Below are 24906 nucleotides of genomic sequence, written 5' to 3'. Positions count from 1 at the left end.
TGTATAAAACATTTTCAGAGAATGATAAGTGTGTTAATTATTAGGTCATGGGCTGACTCTTTGACAAAATACCATACAAAACATTTTCTTTTGACAGAGTAGAAAGATTGGGCAATTTAGGGAACAACCAGTAATACAAATCCTCAAAGGCATTAACAAGTTTACAGTCATAAAATAGGTGTTCATTTGTTTCAATGTCTTCATCACAGAACAAACAGTTGTTGTGGTCCAAATTAAAGCGATTCCTTAAAAATTTAGACGACGGGTATACCATAGCTATTGATCATTTTATAATGAATTTCCTTTGCTTTGGGGGGAATGGGGAATTTAATTTTGATCTCAAACCTTTAACTTCTTTTGAGAAAATGTGTAGAATTGAAATTCGGTTTGATGAGAATAGATACAGTTTTTTAACAAAGAATTGTCGGATTATGACTTTATGTATATTAGTATCCGTGATATTGTGTCCATCCACTAAAAGCAAAGGTAGTGAGGGGTTCACCTTTGAAACAAATTATAAAACATCACAACAACAGATTGAGGCTATAGGGGGCTATAGCACCTCCTAGCCTTTCATCGGTGAAGCACCATCCAGTGAAGCACCATCCGCAAAGAACAATTGGACTACATGTGGGCTACCGGTAATCGGTTAACAAACGTGGCGGGTCCACACAATAATATATTTTTCAGGCTGTGTTGACCATGAATCCAGGCGTTTTGTACTGTTGATCCTTTTCATGGTTGCAGATTCGTTCTAGCATATTCCTAATCAATTTGGGCACGTCGGACTGTTGGCCAGTCATTCACAGCAGATGACACAACGATTCACACTCACATTCGCACTTGGGCAATTTAAATTTAATTTGTGTTGGGGGAATTTGGGAGGAAGCTGGAATACTCCTCGCAGAAAGACCTGACCCAAGCTTCAAACCCAGAGCCTCTTGACTGTGAAGTGGACGTACTAAACACATGCATCATTGTGTTGCCCGTATGATTGTCTATACATACATCTTAGCAACAACAATAAGGCCATAAACAGAGTGATAAAACAAAACATGTTATATTCTTTTTGCATTTATGGCTGGATGATTCAATTCAATCCCAAACTGAAAAAATCTTGACTATCTCAATCATAAAGATTTTGCCCGTTTTAATTGATACTGTGATTCTGGAAAAACAATACTACTAACACAAGATTCAGTCCCGAGGCCTCTCACAGTTGCTTCCTACAGCTCCTCAGGGATGTGCTGGATGAAGAGAACAAATGTTTTTGCATCTTAAAGAGGAAGTCAACCCAAGCATATTTTTAAGGAACATGTTCTATGCAGGCTCACTAGTTAATACAAGGCATTCTGATAAATATTGTGTTATTCTGATAAACAAGAGTTAATCCACCCGTTTTTAGCCATCCCTGGGGCCGGCCATTTTGTAATTTGTGTCAACTGTAAAGGACATCACAGTGTCTCTGAGCCATAGGTAACGACCAATCACAGCTCACCTGTCTTCTGAAGCTGGGCCATGATTGGTCGTTATCTGACCCCAGAGACACTGTGATGTCATTTCCAGTTGACAGAAGTGACAAAATGGCCGCCGCCTGAGATGGCTAAAAGCGGGTGGATTTTGTTGCTGAACTCATATTCCACAAACGCAATTTTTATCAGAATGCCGTGTAGTGGGCCTGGTGGGAACATATTCTTGAAAAAAAATCTGTGTGGGTTGACTTCCTCTTTAAATTTAAACATGTGACAAAAAGTAACATCCTTGACATTAAAGATGAAGTCAACCCGAACATATTTTTTCAAGAATATGTTAGATGCAGGCAATCTTAGCAAAAATATGTTTGGGTTGACTTCCGCTTTAATACAATGGGTCACAAGGAGAGCAACACATGCATTTTTAAACACAAAAGACACAGCCGAAGTTACCACATTTGGCTTTATTTGAATTTCATGTTTACAGATGTTGTGGCTGTTTTGGGATTTGTATGAGCTTGTATTATCTTGTGTGGATGACTGTGTGGCATTTATGTGGGATATGAGAGACTGTTTTTATTCCCCTAACAAACTATTGTACAGTTTATTATAATAACGTAAAAAAAAGTCCTCAGGACTACAAATGGCATTATCCTTTTCTCTACTTTAGCACCTTTCATGTAAAAATAATGACTTTGTGACAACAGTGAGAGAGGAAAAGAAAAACCTCAAAACAAAGCCTACAATTAGTTGCATACAAATGCATATCATAAAAATCTTTGATGAGTGTCTTTAAGTTGGACAGCGGACCATAGATTTAGAATGAATAGAACAAACTAGTGACAGATGATTGGCCCAACTTAAATGGTCTTTTTTTTGTTGTTGTTAAACAATCTCCACCCATATCAGTGGGATATCAAGCTGCATCAGTGCTTTACATTCGGTAATGATCATGCTCATAGAGGTTTGGTTGGTGCTTTTGTGTTCACGTGTACGCTGAAGGACTGCCCCTTCTTTCATTCTACGAATTCTAATTCTATGGCGTAGAGCACTGCAGTTCCGCACTAGCATATCCAGCGGAGGAAACGCTCAAAGAAAGACGACTTGTTCAACACAGTGTAGTCGTCTCCTCTGAAGATGGACGACATGTCACCTAGCGCCACCTTCCGCAGCACCTCCTCATCTGTGTCACTTCCGAGGGCGATCACTGTGGGAACGCCCTCAGCTCGCTTCATTGAAGACACGCCCTCCTCCAGCTGCTCACTGGATGTAATGCCATCAGTGATGAACACAAAGGCCAGCTCAGCGTTGCGACGAGCCAAGCGGTTCCCCTGCAACGCACACGAGGAATGGTCAAGATTAAGTTCAAAAGGTACTATATACCAAGTCTACTCCATCAACATTGTACGGAAGTCATCTTATTTATTGCACCAGTTTGAAAAAACATTTCTCTGGGATTTACTTTATGAAAGAATGCGTCATTAAAGTCACAGGAATAATATACACTGAGAAAACATAAGATTGTCCACGAAGAAAGTCCAAAATCTTTTTTTCATCATGAGAACAGATGACACAGACAGCACACAGCTGTTGTTGTTGTTTCCTCGAAATTATGGAGGAGTTGCTTGATGTGAGGATGTGAGGAGTCTGAACAACAACAATGGCTGATTGAGTTTTGGAACTCACAGTCTCTTCAGTGTGTGGTTTGGTTAATAAAGTCAAGAAGAAATGTCGACATGGCTCGGAGTCCTTTTTTTTCTGTCCTGATTTTTTTTCCTGGTTTAGCAGCATCGCTCAACTTGGAGGTTATGAATTTGAGACTTTGAGACAATTAGTCCTGATGGTGACTGATGCCATCAGTGTGTGCATTATGTTGACTCTTCCTCTAGGAGGTACTATCAATAATGATGGATGTCATTGACCACTGACTTATACACTCCACCCAAACAACAAATCAAATCTACAGCGAAAGCCGAGAGATGCTTAGACCATAAAATAAGGAAAATGAATGGCTGGCTTGCATTTAATAGTCAGTATAGGCCACTCTAAATTGTATGACATGTTTAATATTAACCTATGCGCTGTTGGTTTCCGATGTTGTCACTTCTACTTTTATACTGGCTTGTAATTGTTTACTTTTATCTTAGACGTTTGCCAATCCCGTTTTTTTTACCCCATTCAGAGGAGCAGATGTAAAAAGAAAGGTCAAATCTTTCCCGCAGTGTAAATCAGCCTAAGTGTCCATCTACTCTATGTAGCTCTGTTGGGAATTTATTGAAGCACTTTTGCAGGGTTCTGTGAGTGTGTGTGTTGTGTTTACCTGTGCACCTGATCGATAAACCACATTGTTGACAGCGTGGATGATTGCGTTGCCCAGAGCCGAGGAAGAGTCCATGTAGGTCACTCTCGCCAGCGAATCAGAGATCACCGTCAGGTTGTGTGTGAGTGGGAACTCGACTCGCTGTTCCGTCGGGCTGCCGTACTGCACCAAGGCAAAACGGGCATTCCTCTCATCAGACGGGCCGTTCGCGAGGGTGAGGCGGCGAGCCATGTTTTCAATGAACTCCTTAGCCCGGCGGTGGTTCTCCAGTCCCATCCTCTCAGAGCCGTCCAAGAGGAACACCACATCCACTGGCCGTTGCACACAGCTGGCCACAGCGGGCTCTGGAACACACACACACACACACACACACATACAAAGATACAAAGACATTGTCTTAAACATCAGATATTGTATCCTCTGATCTGTCTAGTCTATATCTTCACCAGGAAACCATTGTATTTGCTTTCTATACCAATTTATTTGGTTACAATATATAACATCATGAATATATCCATTTCTGTACAAAATTCACATTTGCATGTTGCAGTCACTGAGCTAATATGACAAAAAGAGCTGTGATGAAAGCCTGTCATCAATTGTCTTTGTTATTGCACTACAAGCCATGCCACATGCAAAAAAAAACATGCCCAAATAAAAACCATAGGTGGTTTTGACTATGTTAAAAAGATTAAGGCACCATAATTACATCCCAAATTAAATTAATCAAAACAACATCATACATCTTCTGATTCATACACAATATAGTGTGTAAAACGACCTTTGTGGTACGTATCATTCACAGGCCAAAAGCCAAAATTAGAGGTTGTAACTAAGTTGTCACCATGGATGTGTGCAAAATGCCAAATAATATGGATGAAGTCATTTGAGTATTTACGCAAGCCAGTGATTCACAATGGAAAAAAGGCTTCATCACGAATCCACCTTCCACTGGAGAAGCATGAATGGCTCTATAGAACTTTCTTCCAACAAATGGATGACATCCATTATGTGTCATAATCGAAGTTCCCTGGACGCAGGTTCAGGTTAAGTACTTCAGAAATAAAGAAAGAATTCTTTGTTTTGCTTTTGGGAAGCTTGATATGTCGTGATTTCACAAAAAGACCAGCATCACGTCATGCGATTCTCTCACATTAGACCACATGTATATTGCACGTATCTGGATAAAAAGGTGCAGCGTTGTTAAGATCTCCAAGTTCAGCATTAAGCATATTGATGAGGTAGCAGCGTTAGCGTATTAGCATTAGCAGAGCCCGATAGCTTTCTCAGGGTCTCCCATTATGTCTCCATAGACATATTTGAAGGAGTCGATGAACAGCTGGGTCCACTGCTGCCTGTCTGTTCCCTTGGCCAGTTTTGCTCGCTGGGCTGTGTATGCCATGGTTGCCACGCCAACACCATATTGTTCCTTGCCCAGTTGATTCAGAAGGCCGGCAACACCCTCCAAAGAGGTAGGGACCAATGAGGGGGTGCCTTCCTCGGCCAGAGGCCTCCATGAGGGAGGACCTTGCCATGAAGTGACGCGCCCTCCTGCAACAAGGGGGCGGAATAACATTGTGGGCGGGGTCCCGCGAACACTACGCAAAAAATAAGATGCTGAAGGTGCACATCACGTGTGCTCACTTTCAAACAAAGGTAGGTCGAATTTCATCTCAGTAATTGGAAAACACTGGTTTCTTTTAGTCCACCAAGTGATTGAAATGTCAAGTGTTTGTTTGTTTTTGTTAGTTTTCAGATAGTCAAGGTAAAATGCTGCACCGACCTGGCGCCCAGTTTATGGGCAAATAGTTTTTGGACGTATGCTTGCTGTAGTAAATCAATATCTATTATTTTACTTATTGTTTGTATATATGAACGTACATGGACATACAGTAATGTTGATACACAATAAATGAAATGCTTTGTTTGTTTGTTTGGGATTTGAAGAGAAAAAGATTGGGAAACCTCCTTTTCTCTGCTTTTAAGTTCAAATTCTGAAAACAACATAAGAGTAACATCTTTTAGACTAGCATTTTTTTAGATGGTAATTGGTCACAGACCGGATTACTATAACAGCAAAAATGAAGTCGAGATGGAACGACGCTGTGGTTTAATTGCAAGTGCATTGCATGTTTTTCTTGAGATATTGTTGTTCTAATGTTTGTTTGCTTCGTACAAACTATGTTATGCAGACAGTTATTGTAAAATGCAGTTTGTGGCACTGGCTCATGTGGTATCGACTCAATCCAAAGGCAAAGAAGCACAAAAACAGAGGCATGCTGTAATACAAGTGTCAGACTCTGACAAATGCCTCATATCCAATTGGTAAAACCTTCAAAAAGCTTACCTGTCTTACATGGCAGGTCAGGGCATACAATAACAGGATCTGAATCAAAGACATAGAATTAGCGAGGATCTACTTTTCAAACATATTGCGCCCTGTTTCTGTCCACGCACCTGGGCAGAGGACCGTCTCAATCTTGTCAATGAACTCCTCAGCCACCAGGTCGGCAAAGCGCCTCATGCCCAGCACCCTGCCATCCCTCTGGCAGGCTATGCTCTTCAGAATTTCATTCTCCTCAATCTGGTCAAACATGTCTCCAATACCGATGGCACTCACATCAACACTGGGATCACTGCACACACACACACACACACACGAGTGGACGCCCCAACAAACCGTGAGCTCAATCTTTGCTTTTACATAAATGCTAATGTGACATCTCCAAACACATTTCCGGTGTTAGGCACCTGCAGAGGTAGGTGAGCAATGAATCATCATCTCTGGGGTCGAAACGTCCGTCGGTGATAACCACCACGGTGACGTTGGCTTTGGCTCTACGGCTGTCCCGGATCAGGTTGTCGTAGGCATATTTCAGAGCAGATGGAGTCCATGTTCCTCCAGCGATCCACTCCATGCGCTTCACTGCATCCTGAATATGAAGACAACCAACGTGTGCTCGAATTATGTTTCATTTTAGTTACGATTCTGTCAGGTGCCACGTTGCAAATGATGATAGTTGACACCGTTAAGTAACAAACATAACAGTGGAAGCTCTACAGTTGAATTTCCGGGCAGTTATACAATATTTGTAGTCCGAGCAAATGTTTTTCGAGAACTGTGTCTCTATGAAGTCAAAAAAACAACAAAAAAATAGTCAGGTCGTGGATGACATCATGTGACATCTGCTCAATAAATACTCAAAGGATTAAACCCACAAATGTGTTGTGTTTTATTTTTTGTGTGTGTTGTCCCACCATATAAGGTTACCGTTGATGCCCTTAGAAATGGAAATGGAACTTATTTTGTGATGTAGCAGCAATATAGTCACCAAAATAAATATCTGTCTGACTCCTGCCTGTTCAGTGCAATAAAAAAACAACTTCATTTTACACTTGTGTAACAGTAAAGAATTATTTCTTGGACAGGTAATGAAAGTTGATGGTTGATGGAACAGATCAATTACAATTTACTTATTACCTATGGGAAAATTGTTTAAAAACATAAATGTCTATAGTAAAGGTCGGTAATAGTTTCAACAAGTGAATGCTAAAAAAGGAGCCGATTGGGCAACATATTAAAGAAAGTCTATTTTTTTTTCAGTTTGCCTTCTCTATGTAAGAAAATATATATGGAAGTAAATCTGTGCCATTGGAGTTTGGATTTGAATTTCTAACACAATTTTTTTTTTACCCCAGGAAAGAGCAACAAAACACTGAATATGACCTACCTACCTCCACCTTAAAATACAAATGTGATCTATAGATTGAGAGATTCTGAGCAACATGAAAATATTCAGATGTAACGACTGTCCACATTTGGGCTTGACCTTGAAAGCGGAGAGTGAGTCAATTTTGGGATCGTCGAGCCGGATGGCCTGGAAAGTTCCACTGTGACTGTACTGAACGACTCCCACTCTTGTGCCTGGAAACAAAATCAAGTTGAGAGACATGTTGTGTGACAGATCTGAAGCTTGAGCTGACAAAGGATGACCTGTTTCTGACAGGGGATCTTTAGCCAGAGATCCCAGTCGGTTGATGGTGTTGATGACAAAGTTTTTCTCCAGAGTGAAGTTGGTCAGGCCAACTGACTCGGAGCTGTCAATCACAAACACAATGTCCAGAGCACCACATCGTTTTTCACAATCTGCAAACAGAAAGACAAACTGTAAGGATGTGACATTCAATCAGACGATTCCAATGAGATCATGGATGGCACTGGAGGCTCACCACAGCAGCCACATGTTTCCCTGATGTAATTCATGACATCGCATTCCTGCAGGAAGAAATGATCGTTATATACAATAAATCATGTCTTTCACATTTTAATTGATATGATAAAGCAAGAGTCTTACAGTGAGGCCAGGGTCTCCCTCGGGACCAGGATCTCCCTGCAGAAGAAATGAGGATTTGAACGCGCGGAGGCACTATTGCTCTAACATCATAGTCAGATGGGGGCCTCAAAATTACTTTGATGCAGTTTTTGTTTACTTACATCACGCCCAAGGTCGCCTCTTGGTCCTCTAGGTCCAGGCTCACCCTGAGGTCCTGGTTCGCCCTTTTGAAAAAGAAGTTACGAGTGTGCGGACACCTGCCCGAGACAAAGACTTCACACAAGAAACAAGTGATGCTTACTGGCTCTCCTGGGGTCCCTTTATTTCCAGGTTCACCCTTGGAACCACAGTCTCCTCTGCCGCCACGAGGTCCACGATTTCCCTTTTCTCCTCTCTCACCCTACAGAAAAGCAGCCAAAGGTTGCGGTACAGCTCACATGCATGTGTAAGCTTGTGACAGTTTTTGGTACCGATGATCCTCTTGGTCCAGGATAACTGAAGCCAGGTCTTCCAGGGTCTCCCTGAATTGATGTGAAAGAAACAATTAAAACACTCATCGTGCGACATCATATGCAATGAAGATAGATTGACATCCACCTTTGGTCCAACTTGTCCTGGATCACCTCTTGGTCCAGCATCGCCAGGGTCACCACGTGTACCCTAAAATGAAAACAAACTGGAGTTCATGTCCAAAAGTACTTTTGGTGATATTCCCAAATCAATCATTTGACTTACATTTCGGCCCAACTCTCCTGGTGCACCTGGTGGTCCTCTTGGTCCTGGAAGACCATTGTCCCCCTGTTTAGACGAGAGATGATTGATAACGGGACAAATGCATTGCATTGAATTGCTACCGTTTAAAAAGATTGGAGAATCTCCTCTTACCTTTGCGCCTTTGTTTCCTGATTCACCTGGAAGACCCCTCAAGCCCTCCGATCCCATTTCGCCCTAAATATATAGAACAGTGCCTTACTGCTGGGGGAATGTACTACAAAAACATGGTGCTATCGCACCTATAACACACTTTCACAATGAATCAGTAAAAAAAAAAAACCCACAAAAAAAAAAAATTCCTCTTCTTCCTGGTTCATTCAGATGTCGTTCAGTAAAAAAAATCCAAGCAAACCAAAGTGTGTTACCACAAACCAAGTTAAACAAAAGTGTTAATAAATAGTATAAAATAAAGGAGAAACAACTAATAACGTACTGCAATAAATTAATCATTTAGATAATCTACAAGGCAATAATAGACCAGTCAATAGCAGTATGAACTCTGACAATAATAGGGGGTCGCTGACATTGATGATAAATGACTGTGTTCACACCCGAACAAATAAATAAAGACCAGATTGAAACGTGAATCACTCAAAGTAGTTTTAACTTCTCAACAGTAGCAATCTTGGACTGCTTCATGTGATCTACTCGGGAAAGGCGAGACATTCAGTACAACAACATTCAGTACGATTGGGAGGTGTGGCAATTTGTGCACGCCTACCAAACTTTTGTTTTGACCAATCCCGGCATCGGATGAAGATGTCGTCACCGGCATACGCCTTGTTTTGATCAGCAAATCCGGTTATCTCGAAGATTGGCACAGGTGGCATCATGGCGTTGAGTGATAGTTGACGTTTTTGAAATATACAGTAAATATTTGGACAAAGGGCATCTTAAATAACACGACATTCATTTTTAAATCAAACCAATTGTCAGCCGAGCAAAGTTTTCAACACATATCCCGCCTCCAAACACACTGTTGATTTGTGATTGGTCACCGCCACCACTGGTACGGCTCGGAGAAAATCAGTGGCCTTAGGACAAGATTAATGGCGTTGTGTCAACTGCCAAATACCGTGTGAATTCAGCTTGTAGGCAATGTCAACAAACAATAAGGGGGAAAATGAAAGTGAGTACGATTAGGCGTGTAACAAAAAACGGTTTGAACTGGAAAAATGTTTTTGGAAGGGGCGAGTGCATCGAATCAAACTGAATTAAATTGTTCATCTTTGAATGTATCGAGATACGTATTGAATCGTCTTTTATTGGAGAGATATATCGTACAGTATATAAGGAAATGGCACGTTTAAAGTACTGACAAATTCATTCGAATATGTAAAATACTAACAAAAAAGTAATTGCATCATACACTTTTGAACTGAGCCATACTATATTGAATTGAATCGTAATCTCACTGTCGAACCGAACCGAATCGTTCCACTTTCAAATCGAACCGTCCTTGAATCGTTTCACACCTAACATATCGAAAATCGTATCGAATCGTCTTTTGTGGAGAGATGCACACCCCTGAGTATGATTAAAACAGACTTAAAGGGTGTTGTTATCCTTTAAGTCATACCTTGTCCCCCCTGACTCCATCTGGTCCTTGAGCACCCTTTAGTCCATAATCTCCTCGTCTCCCCTAGAACACAAAAACAATGCAAAATCCTAACCAACTCAAAAACAGAGAGAACAAAAAACAACAAGTGGATTGTTCCTCCTTACAGGCTCTCCTCCCGCTCCAAGAAGTCCTGGGGTGCCCTAAAAAACAACGCACAGATGAGTAAATGTGAACCTATCGGGGATTTTTTTGGGCAATATTTGATACTTACAGCAGATCCTTTCAGTCCAGGCATGCCAGGAGATCCAGGACTTCCTCTTTCTCCCTGTGAACAAGGTGCCACAGATGTTCTCATCATTCAAAGTGGTTTAAGGTCATTAGTCATTGATATGAGTCTTGATCATCCTCATTACCTTAGGTCCACCTTCACCAGTAATGCCAGAAGGACCAGATCTTCCAGGACGTCCCGGATCTCCCTACAGGTACATAATAACAACAAGTGTTGCGGATGATACATTTGATTTCATTGGAGTTTAGTTCGTATACCTTATCTCCAGCAGTTCCAGCGAGGCCATGTTCACCGACGTCTCCCGGGTGACCATCAGAACCCTGCAAGGATAAAACGTGTTTTTACAGAGCTCAGAACACCTGTTCAACGATTCTCTGATAATGTCGTCGTACTCTGTCGCCTGGATCTCCTTTGCAGCCAGGAGCGCCTATCCGTCCAATTTTACCCTGCAAGGAAAGGGAAGAATATTACAAGTGGAACATCAAACACAATAACTATTTTGTGTGTGTAGAGCGTTGTCATTGTTCCATTTGGTACTGAAAATCAAAAGGTATTTTTGTTAAATAATTTTGTCACCTTCTGTCCATCTGTCCCATTGCGTCCTGGAATTCCGGCTACACCCTGATGACAAGAACCAGATACAATTAAGAAAACAAATGGTCACCGCCCCCAGAATGACTGGGGTATATTTAATCTTAATAATAATCTTTTAAAAAAAGAAAGCGGTACCTTTTTCCCTTGAGTTCCCAACTCTCCCTGTAGACAAAAAAAGTCATGAATGGTCACTCGGCGTGATCCTTCTTTGCTTACCAATTGTAACAGATTAGACTAAAGCCTCACCTTCTCGCCTTTAAGTCCTGGGTCTCCCTTCACAAATGTAAGAGAAAATCAGAGATCAGAAATACAGCAAAATTCACATTCTCATGTTGCAAATTCTAGTGGAAGATTGGTCTTACTTTGATACCAGGCTGACCGATGGGCCCTTCGATACCTGGGTCACCTGGGCGACCCCTTTGTCCCTTTGGACCTGGATCACCGTTGTCTCCTTTAGCACCCTACAATGAATAAGGAGGCACAATTCACGATGGATGAAAGTGGAAAAGTTGCATGACAACAAACAATGTAAAAGGTGTGTGTATGCAAATCTCACTTTCTGTCCTCTGTGACCTTTTGGACCTGGTGGCCCTGCTGTCTCCAAGCAAGACACTTTGTAGCACTGTAGATAAAGAGAAAAATCATTGAAATCGCATTCTCAAAAGTCTTTATCATTCATCCTTTTTGTATTACCTCCACAAATGATTGATGTTTCTGTGAAAAAAGACAGAAGAAACAAAGTGTTATATGGGAGGGGGTTTCAGTTCTGTGTATAAGCGTCTACATTTGTAGCTTTGTTTTTTTCGTCACCATAGTCTTAATGATGCGATCAATAGTGTCCGTCTGGATGACAGCTCTTCCAGAGCTCAGATCAACAGCCAAGAAGTCCCTCCTGTAGACCGTGGCTGGAGCGTTAGCAATCTCCCTCAGTCCAGTCTCATCAATATTCTTGGATGCCGCCACCACAAAAATACGGATGCCCTCGTCACGCGCCCGTTCCGCTGCCACTTTGATACCCCCGCAGGGGTTTCCAGTCACATGGCCATCGGTGATGACCACGGCAAATCTCAGGGCGTTGGGGTATGAGGGTGAGCGCAGCATTTCCATGGTCATGTTGGTGAGGGCGCAGTCCGTGTACGTTCCCTTTCCGAGGTAACGAATTCCTCTGACACCCTGAAAACGTCGAAATGGCTTATTAGCCTTCTACATGCAAAGTGCAGATGATCACGGCTCGTTTTCTGGTTTCTGAAGCTGAGTCATGATTAGCATTAGCATAGAACAGTTTCCTGTCAAGACAATTTTGGGGGTGACTTCCTGTTTAAAAATGTTGTGTTGTCTTTCTGAATTACTACAGATTATTGTTTGAAGGATCGCAGCGAGCAGCCCTATTCAGAGAAAAATATCAGAAATCCACCTGGATGTACCAACTAATGATCTTGACAAGGAGGTCAAACACAGGAGAAATGCTGCATGAGGTAAGACTTAAACTTTTGTTTGACATTGGGTTCAATAATAATGTCACCATGCTGATGGCATTCAGCTGTGCAACAGATGCAAGTCAGACTGTAGCTATGAGTACCAGATGGATTATTGACTTCTACATGGGTTAGGGGGACATCTTTCAGAGCGCCAAAGGGTTCCATCCAATATGTTTTTTTGAACAATGGCAGGAAATATGAGCAAACAGTGCGCTTGCCAAAGTAAGCCAATCGTCACCATTAAGATGTCTTCATTCACCCTTTGGGATGGATGGAAAAAATCCAAAGCAAATTACGGTCAGTACTTGAATGTTTATCATGATGATATGATCACAGTGTATATGAGTGTGTCCGCGTAACGTACAGAGATGAAATCACTCTTGGGTCCGAGGCGACTGAACACTTGCTGTCTCTGGGAGAAGTGCAGTCCACCGATATTCCAGTTGATTCGCACAGCACCGTTAATTTCGGCCGCTTCTAAACGATCTGCAAATTGCTCACTGAAGAGCTACAATACAAAGATGCAGCACAAGAAACAAGTTGACAAAAATATCATTTCATTTGGGTTGAACTGTAGGGAGACAACGATTGACTATCTATGCTAGAGTTGCCATTCAAAATGAACCTTAATGCTCTCCACAAGTGATCCAGGGGGACTCTCCTGCAGGGCGATGGTCTCAGATGTGTCAATGGTGAAGTACACATCAATAGGACAATCTCTCTTCTCTGGGGGGTAACCAAAAGTATAAGGACACATGTGTTATCAAGATGATAAGGTGCGAGTTATGTTGCAGATGATGTGTAGGTTGAATGCAGAGAACACTATGTGACTAATCAAGTGTATATGGTTCTTATTGTTTTCAACAACACAACATGCAACTGTAGCTGTTGAAGGTTTAGATAAACATCCACTTACTGCTGCATTCGGGTACCTGGGCGTTACTCAGGGATCCAAAAATAAGGCACAAAGCAATAACCTTTAACCCCTCCATCTTGTCCGTTCTGTTGTATAAGAGATGACAACACACACACCCATGAGCCAAGCAAATGAAGATTGTGAAACAAATACAATTCTAGACTGATTCCAGTGTATATGGATGATAGACACAAACTTTGTACTTAGTAAATCTGGCAAAGTGCACAACGCCTTACGGGTTCCCCTATCTGGACAAGTGTCAGTCAGTGGCAAAAAAAGCCCATAAAAAGATGAGTTTGAAATATTAACAAACACATTGATTATGATATAGGATTAACCATCAATTTTCTCTTGTCGTTTTTAGGGTCATGGATCCCTCTAGAATATATTTGGACCTCTTGGGTGCCATTTCGGATAACTGACATGTCACTGCAACCACGTCTTGCAAGCTGTTAGATTCTGTCCCTTTTTATTTATTATTATTATGCAGTTATATGTTTGTTAGCATCATTTACTGGTTAAGTTGATAGAACAGTTTATATTACTTCCACAGTGTGTCAACTAGCTGAAAAGAGTCAACTAAATGAATGAACTTAATTGAGGTCTATTTTCATTTTTTTTAGCCCTGAAGTGGTCCTCACAAGGGTCGCGGGGCGTGCTGGAGCCTATCCCAGCAGTCTTCGGGCAGTAGGCGGGGGACACCCTGAATTGGTTGCCAGCCAATCGCAGGGCACACAGAGACAAACATCCGCACTCACAATCACACCTAGGGGCAATTTAGAGAGTCCAATCAATTTACCATGCATGTTTTGGGAATGTGGGAGGAAACCGGAGTACCCGGAGAAAACCCACACACAGGCACGGGGAGAACATGCAAACTCCACACAGGGAGGCCGGAGCCGGGATCGAACCCACGACCTCTGGACGTGAGGCGGACGTGCTAACCAGTCAATCAGTCAATGCCGCCATATATATATATACACATATATATATATATATATATATATATATATATATATATATACAGTGCATGAGTACACCCCCCTTGAAGATTTTATTCAATATCTCAATGAGCATTAGAACAATTTCCAAAAATATTTTTTGCATAATGTGTTTAACTCATAACATGAAAGTAAGGTTGATAATGTAATGTATACAAGACAAAATCTTAAATTTAACCAATTTAATGAATGCAAAAAATTAATACAGCCCAGAACAAAAACGATTATATCTAGTATTTTGTATGACCTCCATGACATTTATGGACAACAACATGTCTGCTAGGCCTGGAATGAACAAGTTGTCAAGTCTTTTTGTCGGGGTCTACTTATTTGTGCAACATGGTCTTTCATAAATTTGTTTAAAAAAAAATTTTTTTTTCTCCGTACAAACGAACAACTCTTGTTTGCATTCAATGGCCCACATTTATGGAAGTATTTTGTAGTATAGTATCCCATAGAAAATCTTGATTCTGAAAGGAAACTAAAGGTGTTCTTATGGCCACCCCATGGGGCAACCCCAAGAATAAAAGTCTAGCTCCGCCACTGCATGTGGATGTCAACGTCATTTTCATCATAGTTATAGTTTCCTTCAGAGATATGACAGTGAAAAGCATACAAATGTATAGTCAACTCATCACTAGGGATGGGAATCGAAAACCAGTTCTTTTTGATAACCAGTTTCCTGTAATCTGATATCTGCTTAATGATTCGACTTACGTCGCAAATGAGTGATGACATGCAAGGGGATTTGAACTTTTAGAACATGGAATCAAGGCAGAATCACTCTAAAATTTGGCGATATTTCCACACAAAAAGATGATACTGTGGCTACTTGCCACGCATGCAAAGTTTTAATTTAGTCAAAGATGGGGAATACATCTTCCAATATGTACATAATGTACATAATGATAATGACGTCATATATCAATCCTGTATTTCATTCCCTTACCCAATGAGAATTGATAGAAAATCAATAAGGAAACTGATTGATAAGCAGTATCGATAATGGAATCGGAATCACAAAATTCTTATCAATTGCCATCCATACACATCACATCATTACACATGGTGTACGCAATTGCCCCAACCGTTGATTTTTACATATTGTGAACAACAAATTGAATTTGAAATCAGACGTTACGGACAATTGTGGCATTCAAATACTTAGTATACAAAATTTAAGTTACAAAGGGATTTTGTGAAAACAATGTTTGTAATATCTCTTTGAGTAAAGAAAAAATTCTGCCAATGGAAAGAGAACCATTCAATTTAGCAAGAAACATAAAGCAGACATACTGGACTTCATTTGCACTAGTGGGCAACATAAAGTAATGCGGCACACTAAATCTAGTCCCCGGGCCTTAAATTTGACACCTGTGCCCTGCAGCACTGGACTGGGTGAGCCCCACTGATACACCAGCTGGGGATACAAATACTGTACTGTGCTGCTGTACTTGTCCTTTCAATCTCATGAACGTGATGTCAATTTTGGCAAGATGCCTGGCCATCAATACAACCATCCATCCATCTTTGTAGTGTTCCTACCACCACTTGGCCTGATTCCGTAAATTGGGGATCTCTTGGTAATCTCAGGGGACCTTTGAGCAAGTGGCAGGGTCACACCCTGGAATGGTCACCAGTCAATCGCAGGGCCAAAAAGCCGTTCGCACTCAAATTCACAATGGACAATTTAGAGTCTTTAATTAACGCAACATGCATTTTATTGGGATGTGGGGAAAGGGTACCCGGGCAGAGCATGCAAACTCCACATATCTAGGCCAGAGTTGAGATTTGAAACTGGAACCTTAGAACAGTGATGCTAACCACATTAAAATTTCAAACAATGCCCACCTGAACAAAAAAACAACAAGTCCTCCAATAAAAACCCCACACTCAAAAGTCAACTAAATACAATTAACAATACATAATTTTTCGAATCATGTTTCACGCCTCGATTTGGGCCTTGTCAAAATTCCACATCTGACGACTAATTGTGTCTCCCTCTGGCGGACAAAAAGTAAAAGGATGCTTAGAAGTCGCTCTTGCAGATGTTTCTATTCTGCCCACAGATTGACCGGAAAAGAGACGCGTTTTTAACTCAACCTGCAAAACCACGCAAACGTATACAAAGTGATAATCGAGACAAAACAGAGAGTTTTTTTTTCTTTTTGGAATTCAATGAAGTTGCATATATCAATTTTTGTTCTGCCACAACTCAGTCCGTCTTTATACATATAATGGCAAGAATGAAACAGATGAAGAAAAGGGCAGATGAGTAGAAATCGGAATGCACGTTGTTGTGCATTAAAAAAAGTACCACTTACCCAAAAATATTTCCAACTTCAAAACTTTGTGCACCGCTGGTTCAGTGTGGATTATTCCCTCATTTCAGTAAAGGGAAAAAAGAGACAAAAAAAAGGGAGAGAAATGGGAAATAAAGTCCTGGACACGCGTTTACTTTCCGCAGAAGAGCGGTCCGTTCGCTCTCGTGTCCCGGTCCAGCCCCAGCCGAGAGTACTGATCCCTCCTCCCGTACGCGCGCTCGGGGTTTGTAAACGTCCACTTGGGGGCGCCGTGGCTCTGTAGGAACCACTGTGCGCGCGCGCGCGTACGACAGGCCCATTGGAACACTGGCCACTGTGGCAAGGAAATGTGCCAAAGCATGAGCTGGCTGTTAACCCCTCAACACACAACAGTGGTGGGATGTAACAACTTACTGTATGTTACTGTGCCGAAAATGATAACCCGTAGACCTATTAATTTTTCTTTTTACTTTTACTCCCTATATTTGAAAATAGATCATTGTACTTTCAAGTCTTTGTCAAAATAGGCGTGTTAGTGTTTACAACCTCAGCGGATGTTGACACAATGAAAAAGACAAGTATATAAAAAGCGGAAAAGGCAACTGCAGTTAAGATCTCGACTTGATTGATTGAGGTCTGGTGGGACATAGAAGGTGGAAAAAAATAACAGCGACAGCAGTGAGATGGAGAAAAGTAAAGCATTAAAGTGGAAGTCAACAACCATTTTTTTTTCAAGCATATGTTTTATGCAGGCTCACCAGTTGAAACACAGCATTATGATTAATCTTGCGTTTGTGGAGTATGAGTTAAGCAGCAAAATCCACCAGTTTTTGGGCCATCTCAGGGGGAGGCCATTTTGTCACCTCTGTGGAATGAAAATGACATCACAGTTGCTGAGGGCACAGATAACAACCAATCATCAGAGTTGAGCATTCCGCCGAGCCGACTGACCGTGGAAGTGGAATTTCGTCCGTCTATGTCACACGTGTCAAATTCAAGGCCCGGGGGCCTGATCCGGCCCGCGACATCCTCTTATGTGGAACGCGAAGGCAAAAAATGTGTGTGGACTTAACATGTTTCTTTCAAATTCTCTTCACTTTTAACACTACATATGAGATATTGAAAACATTTGTTACCAATGCCTCCCTCAAAATATCTTGAAAAATAGCTGAAAAAACTGTTTACTGGCTTCTGATTTCAAAACTACTCATCCATCAATTTGTTGCGTATAACATAAAGCGATCATACATTTCTATGGGCTCACAGTGGCAACAGCCCTCCGAGGGACACCATAACTATGATGTGGCCCGCGACAAAAATGAGTTTGACACCCCTGGTCTATGTAATCGTCTATAACCTGACATTGATGATTGTTTTTTCATTTAATGCAGGTAAGTTTGTTGCTTGATTTGTGTATTTTACATCAGGCATGTTTTGGGTCAGCTAATGGGTCCTAATGGCATCCTGCACTCCTGCTATTTTTAGACCGCGTGATGTCACATTGTGAACCGGAAGAGGTTAAGGGGTCAAGATAAAACATTTCGATCATTTTCTTTCTTTTTGGCTCCTCCTCCTGCCTGACGACAGTGAATTAAAAAGTGTAAAAATGTAAAGCCAGACTATTTTGTACTACTGAGGTGCTCCAACGAATTCCCATCCAGTCATAGCTTTCCACAACAGAACAATCTGTTCGACTATGATATGTTTTTTTTCTCTTTTTTTGGGGGGTGGTGTTGGTCGACGATAGCGCTAATGGAAGCGCATTAACATGATAGACGGACCATCTGATAGGTGATTACTATTTGATCCGGCTTGACAAATAATGGATAGACTGACGGCAGAAGGGTACCCGGGCTGCAGATGGATGGCAATAAATGGACCGGCAAATTTGAGTATAATGCCTACCTCTGCCAATCATGGCTCAGCTTCTGAAAACAGGTGAGCTGTGATTGGCCTTTACCTGAGCCCTGAGCAACTGTGACGTCCTTTTCAGTTGACAGAAGTGACAAAATGCCCACCCCCGAAAATGGCTAAATAGAGGTGGATTATGCCGCTTAACTCATATTCCACAAACACAGTATTAATCAGAATGCCAGGTTTAGACTAGTGTAGGTGCATAGAATCTATTATTCCAAAGAATTTTGGGGATTGACTTCCTCTTAAACAACTGGTAACAGATTTGGAGAAGCAAGATATTGGCATCACGGCTCAGATTCAGAAAACAGGTCATCTGTGATTGGTCATTGTGAGCAGTTGTGATGTCATTTTCAGTCGACTGAAGACAAAATGGCCGCCCCCGGAGATGACTAAAAACGAGTGCATTTTGCTGCTTAACTTATATTCCACAAACTAAAAATTAATCAGAATGCCGTGTTTCAACTATTGGACCTGCAGGAAACACATTCTTGAAAAAAAATTGTTTGGGTTGACTTCCACTCTAAGTAAAAGAGTTGAATCAGTACCTTTACTTTTACCAGATTTTTTGCACGACTATCTATACTTCTACCTAAGCATAAAGTGGGACTACTTTTGCCACCACTGACACAAAAACGTATGCACACACAAGCATGCATGCATGTATACCACATAAATGCTATTGACTTCACAGGCATTTTGTGATGTCCACAGAACATGTAGACAAAGTCCAAAGCGCCCGAATTGAGAACATGTCCCCTTATTTAAAGTACTTCCAGGCGCTTCATCACAGTACATGTGGTGAAAAAGTGAATAAAACTAAACAGGATGAAAAGCAGACTAAAAAGCTCCCACACTCGTATTTGTACAAAGGACCCTTGCTTGTGTCTGTTTGCAATTAGTTGGTGAAGTTAGAGGAGTTTATACACAGCGTACGTAAACACTGACAGACTGTCCTTGAGCCTTCTCAACGCCTTTACGTGGATAGGTGCGTGCTCATTTGCCTGTTTGTATGTGCTCGAGACATAGTGGAAGGTCTCCTCTTGAGAGGCTTAACACACATCAGCGCCTCACTGTGTGTCCACGGAAAGCCCGAAGTCCTCTTCACTTTATCACCGCTGTGGCAGCTGCAGCAGCACATGTTCTATCATGTCAGTTTGTCTAATTTGCTTGAATTTCAAAAGGGGCTTGCGGTGGCTTGCCGCCACTAATGTGTTATCCAGCTCAAACACAGGGGTCAAAGGCTTTTAAAAATGCTGGTCCACATCTGTTACATGAATAACGGCCAATTGGTTCGGAGCAAGGGACAAAGATATCGCTGTACGGTGAAGCTACTAAAGTCAAACACAACATTTGCTTGCTGATGAGCTCTTTTCATATGCTGATGTTTTGCATGACGACGATCCGTTTTTTGGAATAAATGCTGTGGGAAAAAGCCCGATGCATCAAGTCAATGGCCAGGAAAGGAGGTCTCGAGGAAGATGTAACATTTCTGACTTTACTCAGTGGGGACATACAGTAGAACAACAGATGTTCCAATGTCATTTCCGTACCCATTTTACTTTTAGGTCATGTCTTAACATCCATCCATCCATCCATTATCTATACCGCTTCTCCTCACATATTAAAAAAAAAAAATCAATCCAAACATACTTATTTTCAAAAATATGTTCCCAGCTGGGCGGCACGGTGATCGACTGGTTAGCACGTCCGCCTCACAGTTCAGAGGTCGTGGTCGAGTTCGATTCCGGCCCCAGCCTTCCTGTGTGGAGTTTGCATGTTCTCCCCGTGCCTGCGTGGGTTTTCTCCGGGTTCTCCGGTTTCCTCCCACATTCCAAAAACATGCATGGTAAGTTGATTGGACTCTCTAAATTGCCCATGGGTGTGATTGTGAGTGCGGATGTTTGTTTGTCTCTGTGTGCCCTGCGATTGGCTGGCAACCAATTCAGGGTGTCCCCCGCCTACTGCCAAAAGACAGCTGGGATAGGCTACAGCACGCCCGACGACCCTTGTGAGGAGAAGCGGTATAGATAATGGATGGATGGATGGATGGATGTTCCCAGCTGGCCCACTAGTTGAAAGATGGCATTCTGATTAACATTGCGTTTGTGGAGTATGAGTTAAGCAGCAAAATTCACCCCTTTTTAGCCATCTCAGGGGGCGGCCATTTTGTCACTTCTGTCGACTGAAAATGACATCATAGATGCTCACAACAACCAATCATGGCTCTACTTCAGAAAATAGGTCAGCGATTGGGCGTTACCTGAACAAAAGGTGTACCCTGCTCTACTCTTCTGAGTGGCTTTGTACACTTTCCCTATTGAACGCTGCCATTGTCGTTCATCTAATGACGTCGCACTTCCGGTTTTGAGCTCATCCGTCTATCAAAACGGTCATTTTGTCAAATATACGAAACAGAAATTATTTTTTTCATGATTTATTTTTTGTATGTTAAAAGCGGAAGTCAACCCGAACATATTTTTCTCAAGAATATGTTCCCAGCAGGTCCACTAGTTGAAACACAACATTCTGATTAATTCAGCGTTTGTGGAATATAAATTAAGCAGCAAAATGCACTCGTTTTTAACCATCTCCAGGGGCGGCCATTTTTTCTTCTGTCGACTGAAAATGACATCACAACTGCTCACAACGACCAATCACAGCTGACCTGTTTTCTGAATCTGAGCCGTGATTGGTCGTTGTGAGCAGTTGTGAAGTCATTTTCAGTCGACAGAAGACAAAATGGCCGTCCCCAGAGGTGACTAAAAACGAGTGCATTAACACTTATTCCACAAACGCAATATTTATCAGAATGCCCTGTTTCAACTAGTGGGCTTGCATAGAACATATTCTTGAAAAAAAAAATTTGCGTTGACTTCCTCTTTAATTACTTTACTTAGAATTCATTTGGCATTTTCAGAAATTACTTCACAGTCAGTCTTTAAGGATTATATGAATAAATGTGCCTTTAAATTTTGAACAAAACATGTTTTTTCCTTTAAGACACAACTTACATTGGGTTAAAACAGAGACTTTGGAATCCATCCATCTATAATGTGAAGTGTGAATCTAGTTCTATGGGGTTCCATTTGTGCTAAAAAATATGTTATGTGTCGATGTATGTGTCTATGTTAGATGTCTATGATACATGTCTATGTGTTGTTAGACGTCGATGTTAATTGTTTGTTAAACGTCCTTGTTAATTGTTTGTTAGACGTCCATTATACGTGTCTATGTAATGTGTCGATGATAAGTGTATGTTAGACGTCAATGAGAAGTTTTTTTTATTTCACGGTAGACAGCGCAATCTGTCTGCACCCTCACTGCACAATACACTAACAACAATTAACCTACATGTTTTCTAAATGTGTAATATTTGATGTAATTAATCTTGTCTTTTTCATTAATGTAAGCAGTACTCAAGTTTAGCAAATTTCATACTTTAGGCTATTGTTTAGCTCATTTTATTCCTTTTTTTTTTTAAACAAACACTTAACATGGACATCTAACAATCAATTAACATGGACGTTTAACAAACACTTAACATGATCGTCTAACAAACACTGAACATGGACAACACATAAACACGTATCATCGACATAACATAGACACGTATCATGGACGTCTAACATAGACACTTATCATCAACACATAACATATTTTTGGCACAAATGGAACCGCATATAGTTCAGGGTTGTGGTGGTGTGGTGCTAGATCCTACGACATTTTTCCACTTAAGTAGCCACCAAGTCCTCTTTCTAAAACATGGCTTGCTTTTCCAAGCAGTAGATTGAAAAGTGAACCATGCACCGGACTTGTCACTGGTGAGTTATAGTGCAATTGTGAACGGGGCCTTGAATGGACAATTAGCCAACACCAGCTGTACGCCAGCTACACAAATGACTCTCAAGTTTGGAATCTAAGTATTTAAAATGTATAAATGTCAATGATGGGAAACATGTTCATGGGAAAATGATGGAATATGAGTCCGTATCTAATTGGGGGCAAGGCATTTTACCAAGGAAACAGAGGAGGAGAGGGGATGAGGAAGAAAAAAAAAAGAGGAGGAGGAGTCCAGCTGGTCAGCAGTGAATCTCATCTCTGTCTTAGCTATGGAAAAGTTTTTCCTTAAAAAGAGAAGAAGAGCAGTGGAGCAATGTGCATGGGATGGCGGAATAAAGTGTTGGAGGGGGTGTTCTGGTCTCTTTTAAAACCGTGACTCATATAACAGGAATGGCCCTCTCCCCCAAATAAGAGTAAAGCAGCCTCTCTCTTTTACTCCCTCCGTAGTTCTCACAAACTCTCGCAGTCTTTAATTTTTTTTTCCCTTCTTAATTTCTTTCACATGGACCAAGAAGACTTTTCAGGCCAGGGGGAGTTCTGCATAATCGGTCCCAGAATCATAAACAGTTCCAGTATCGCTTAACTTTTTCCAAAGAACTGCAAATTCACTTCATACTGTATGCACACATGAAAGCTCCCTGAGCTTGACAAGAAAACATGTATATGCACACACTGAAACGTTGAAACAAAACATGCATATTCTTGTTGCACTGGCAGCTTTTTTTGTACGACGTTGAGATGTTTTCCAGTGCGGCTCCCGTGCGCAAAAGGATCACTTTTAGTCCAAGTAGACAGTAAATTGTGATAATCTAACATATACTCCTCTTTATCGTGTTTGCCTTCGGAATCTCTGATCTCACTTTCTCCAGATGTGGTTTCTGTTGAGGCAAAGCAGCTGAGAGTCGTTACCGCGCCGCTCTTCTTCGTGCACGCGCTTCGCATGTGCACGTGCACGGTGAAGTCCGTGTGCTCAACTTCTGTCACTCGCATTGGAAGCTTCTCGTGGAGAGTGGGCTGTGCCGAGGTCTGAGAGCAATCCGAAGGGCCGCCATGCAGCTTTCGAAAACGGGAGGAAGGAGGAAGTGCAGTCTCAGAAAATAGTGCAATGGGCCAAGACAAATTTGAAAGGAACAGTCCTCCATACACAAACATCGAGGCACGCAAACACGCACACGAATGCACTGAAACATCACGCACGGACTCTGCTGAATGATTTGATTATTCGCTCAGGATCTTTGAAATATCGAAAACTAAAATGAGTCTCATTAAACTGGCACACCCACCCACACTCAAAACACAGACACAGCAGTGATCAAAACGGTGGCTCAACGTCAAGTCTCGAACGTAACTCACGCTGAAATTGTTCCACTGGAATTGTTCAGTAGGCCAAGAGTGAGCTTTTAATATAAAACACATGTCGAGCTTTTAGATTTACACATCAATAAACGGTTTCTATTTTGTGTATCCATGAAGGTGAAATTGAGAGACTTCAGAGGGTGTTTGAGATGCATGTACTCTGCAGGAGAGAAATTTGTTCTCTCTGAGTCTTGAACGAGGAGGTCAGAGGTTAAGTTTAGGATCCTTGTAGCTGGTGCTGAATTGGGCTGTTGCTCAAGGGCACGTCGGCATGCAGGTGTAGACTTGAACGTCTGTTTAGAGTTGTCCGTACCACTTTTCTCTCCATCCGTCCTTTTCCAAAAGCGCTTGTCCTCAATGGGGTCGCAGGTAACTTGAGCCTCTCTCACTTGACTTTGGGGAGGATGCCCTTAAATGGTCATCAGACAATTGCACGGCAAACATTTTTCCAGTTCATATATATATAAAATAAATATGTTACTAGACATTTCAAATGATGGAAATTTCCCTTGGAAACATAATGGTGAGAATGCGACCCCAAAAATGAGAAAAAAAGAATCCATAGAAAGTTTCTAGTCTTCCATGAACTCTTCTGTTCTTAATCTTTAATGATCTTTCCACCGCTCACTTTTTTTTTAAATAAAGAAAAAGCACGGGAAAAACAGTGAGACACAAAAAGGTGTAAACAGACAGTGCTTATAATGTACTTATTGTTAACATTTGTTATTTTTTAAACATGATTTTAATATTA

General features: G+C 41.4%; 1 protein-coding gene across 2 annotated transcripts; it reads right to left on the bottom strand.

Moving 5' to 3' along the window:
• Positions 1-1921: 1921 nt before the first annotated feature.
• On the bottom strand, positions 1922-17260 carry col6a2 (collagen, type VI, alpha 2). Of its 2 annotated transcripts, XM_086043443.1 has the most exons (32): positions 17064-17259; positions 13739-13824; positions 13448-13548; positions 13187-13330; positions 12155-12517; positions 12038-12058; positions 11901-11966; positions 11707-11805; positions 11591-11617; positions 11480-11506; positions 11327-11371; positions 11143-11196; positions 11008-11070; positions 10875-10937; positions 10733-10786; positions 10626-10661; positions 10480-10542; positions 9012-9074; positions 8862-8924; positions 8724-8786; positions 8597-8647; positions 8428-8526; positions 8288-8350; positions 8148-8183; positions 8023-8068; positions 7787-7939; positions 7623-7717; positions 6544-6725; positions 6250-6428; positions 6140-6178; positions 3793-4136; positions 1922-2803 (listed from the first exon to the last, which is right to left on the bottom strand). In XM_086043443.1, exons 2-32 carry the CDS (start codon positions 13812-13814, stop codon positions 2537-2539), a joined length of 3045 nt encoding a protein of 1014 aa, XP_085899569.1. In that variant the 5' UTR covers positions 13815-13824; positions 17064-17259; the 3' UTR covers positions 1922-2536. The 2 variants fall into 2 exon arrangements, with proteins under 2 accessions (XP_085899569.1, XP_085899570.1); XM_086043444.1 differs by lacking the exon at positions 10875-10937 and having other exon boundaries at positions 10733-10770; positions 11019-11070; positions 17064-17260.
• Between the last annotated feature and the right edge of the window lie 7646 nt (positions 17261-24906).

This window comes from Filicampus tigris, chromosome 10 (genome assembly GCF_054856515.1).
Source record: "Filicampus tigris isolate MCC_2025a chromosome 10, RoL_Ftig_1.0, whole genome shotgun sequence".
NCBI lineage: Eukaryota > Metazoa > Chordata > Actinopteri > Syngnathiformes > Syngnathidae > Filicampus > Filicampus tigris.
The sequence above is the reverse complement of the archived record's forward strand: the minus strand, read 5'-3'. Positions and strand labels throughout refer to the sequence as shown.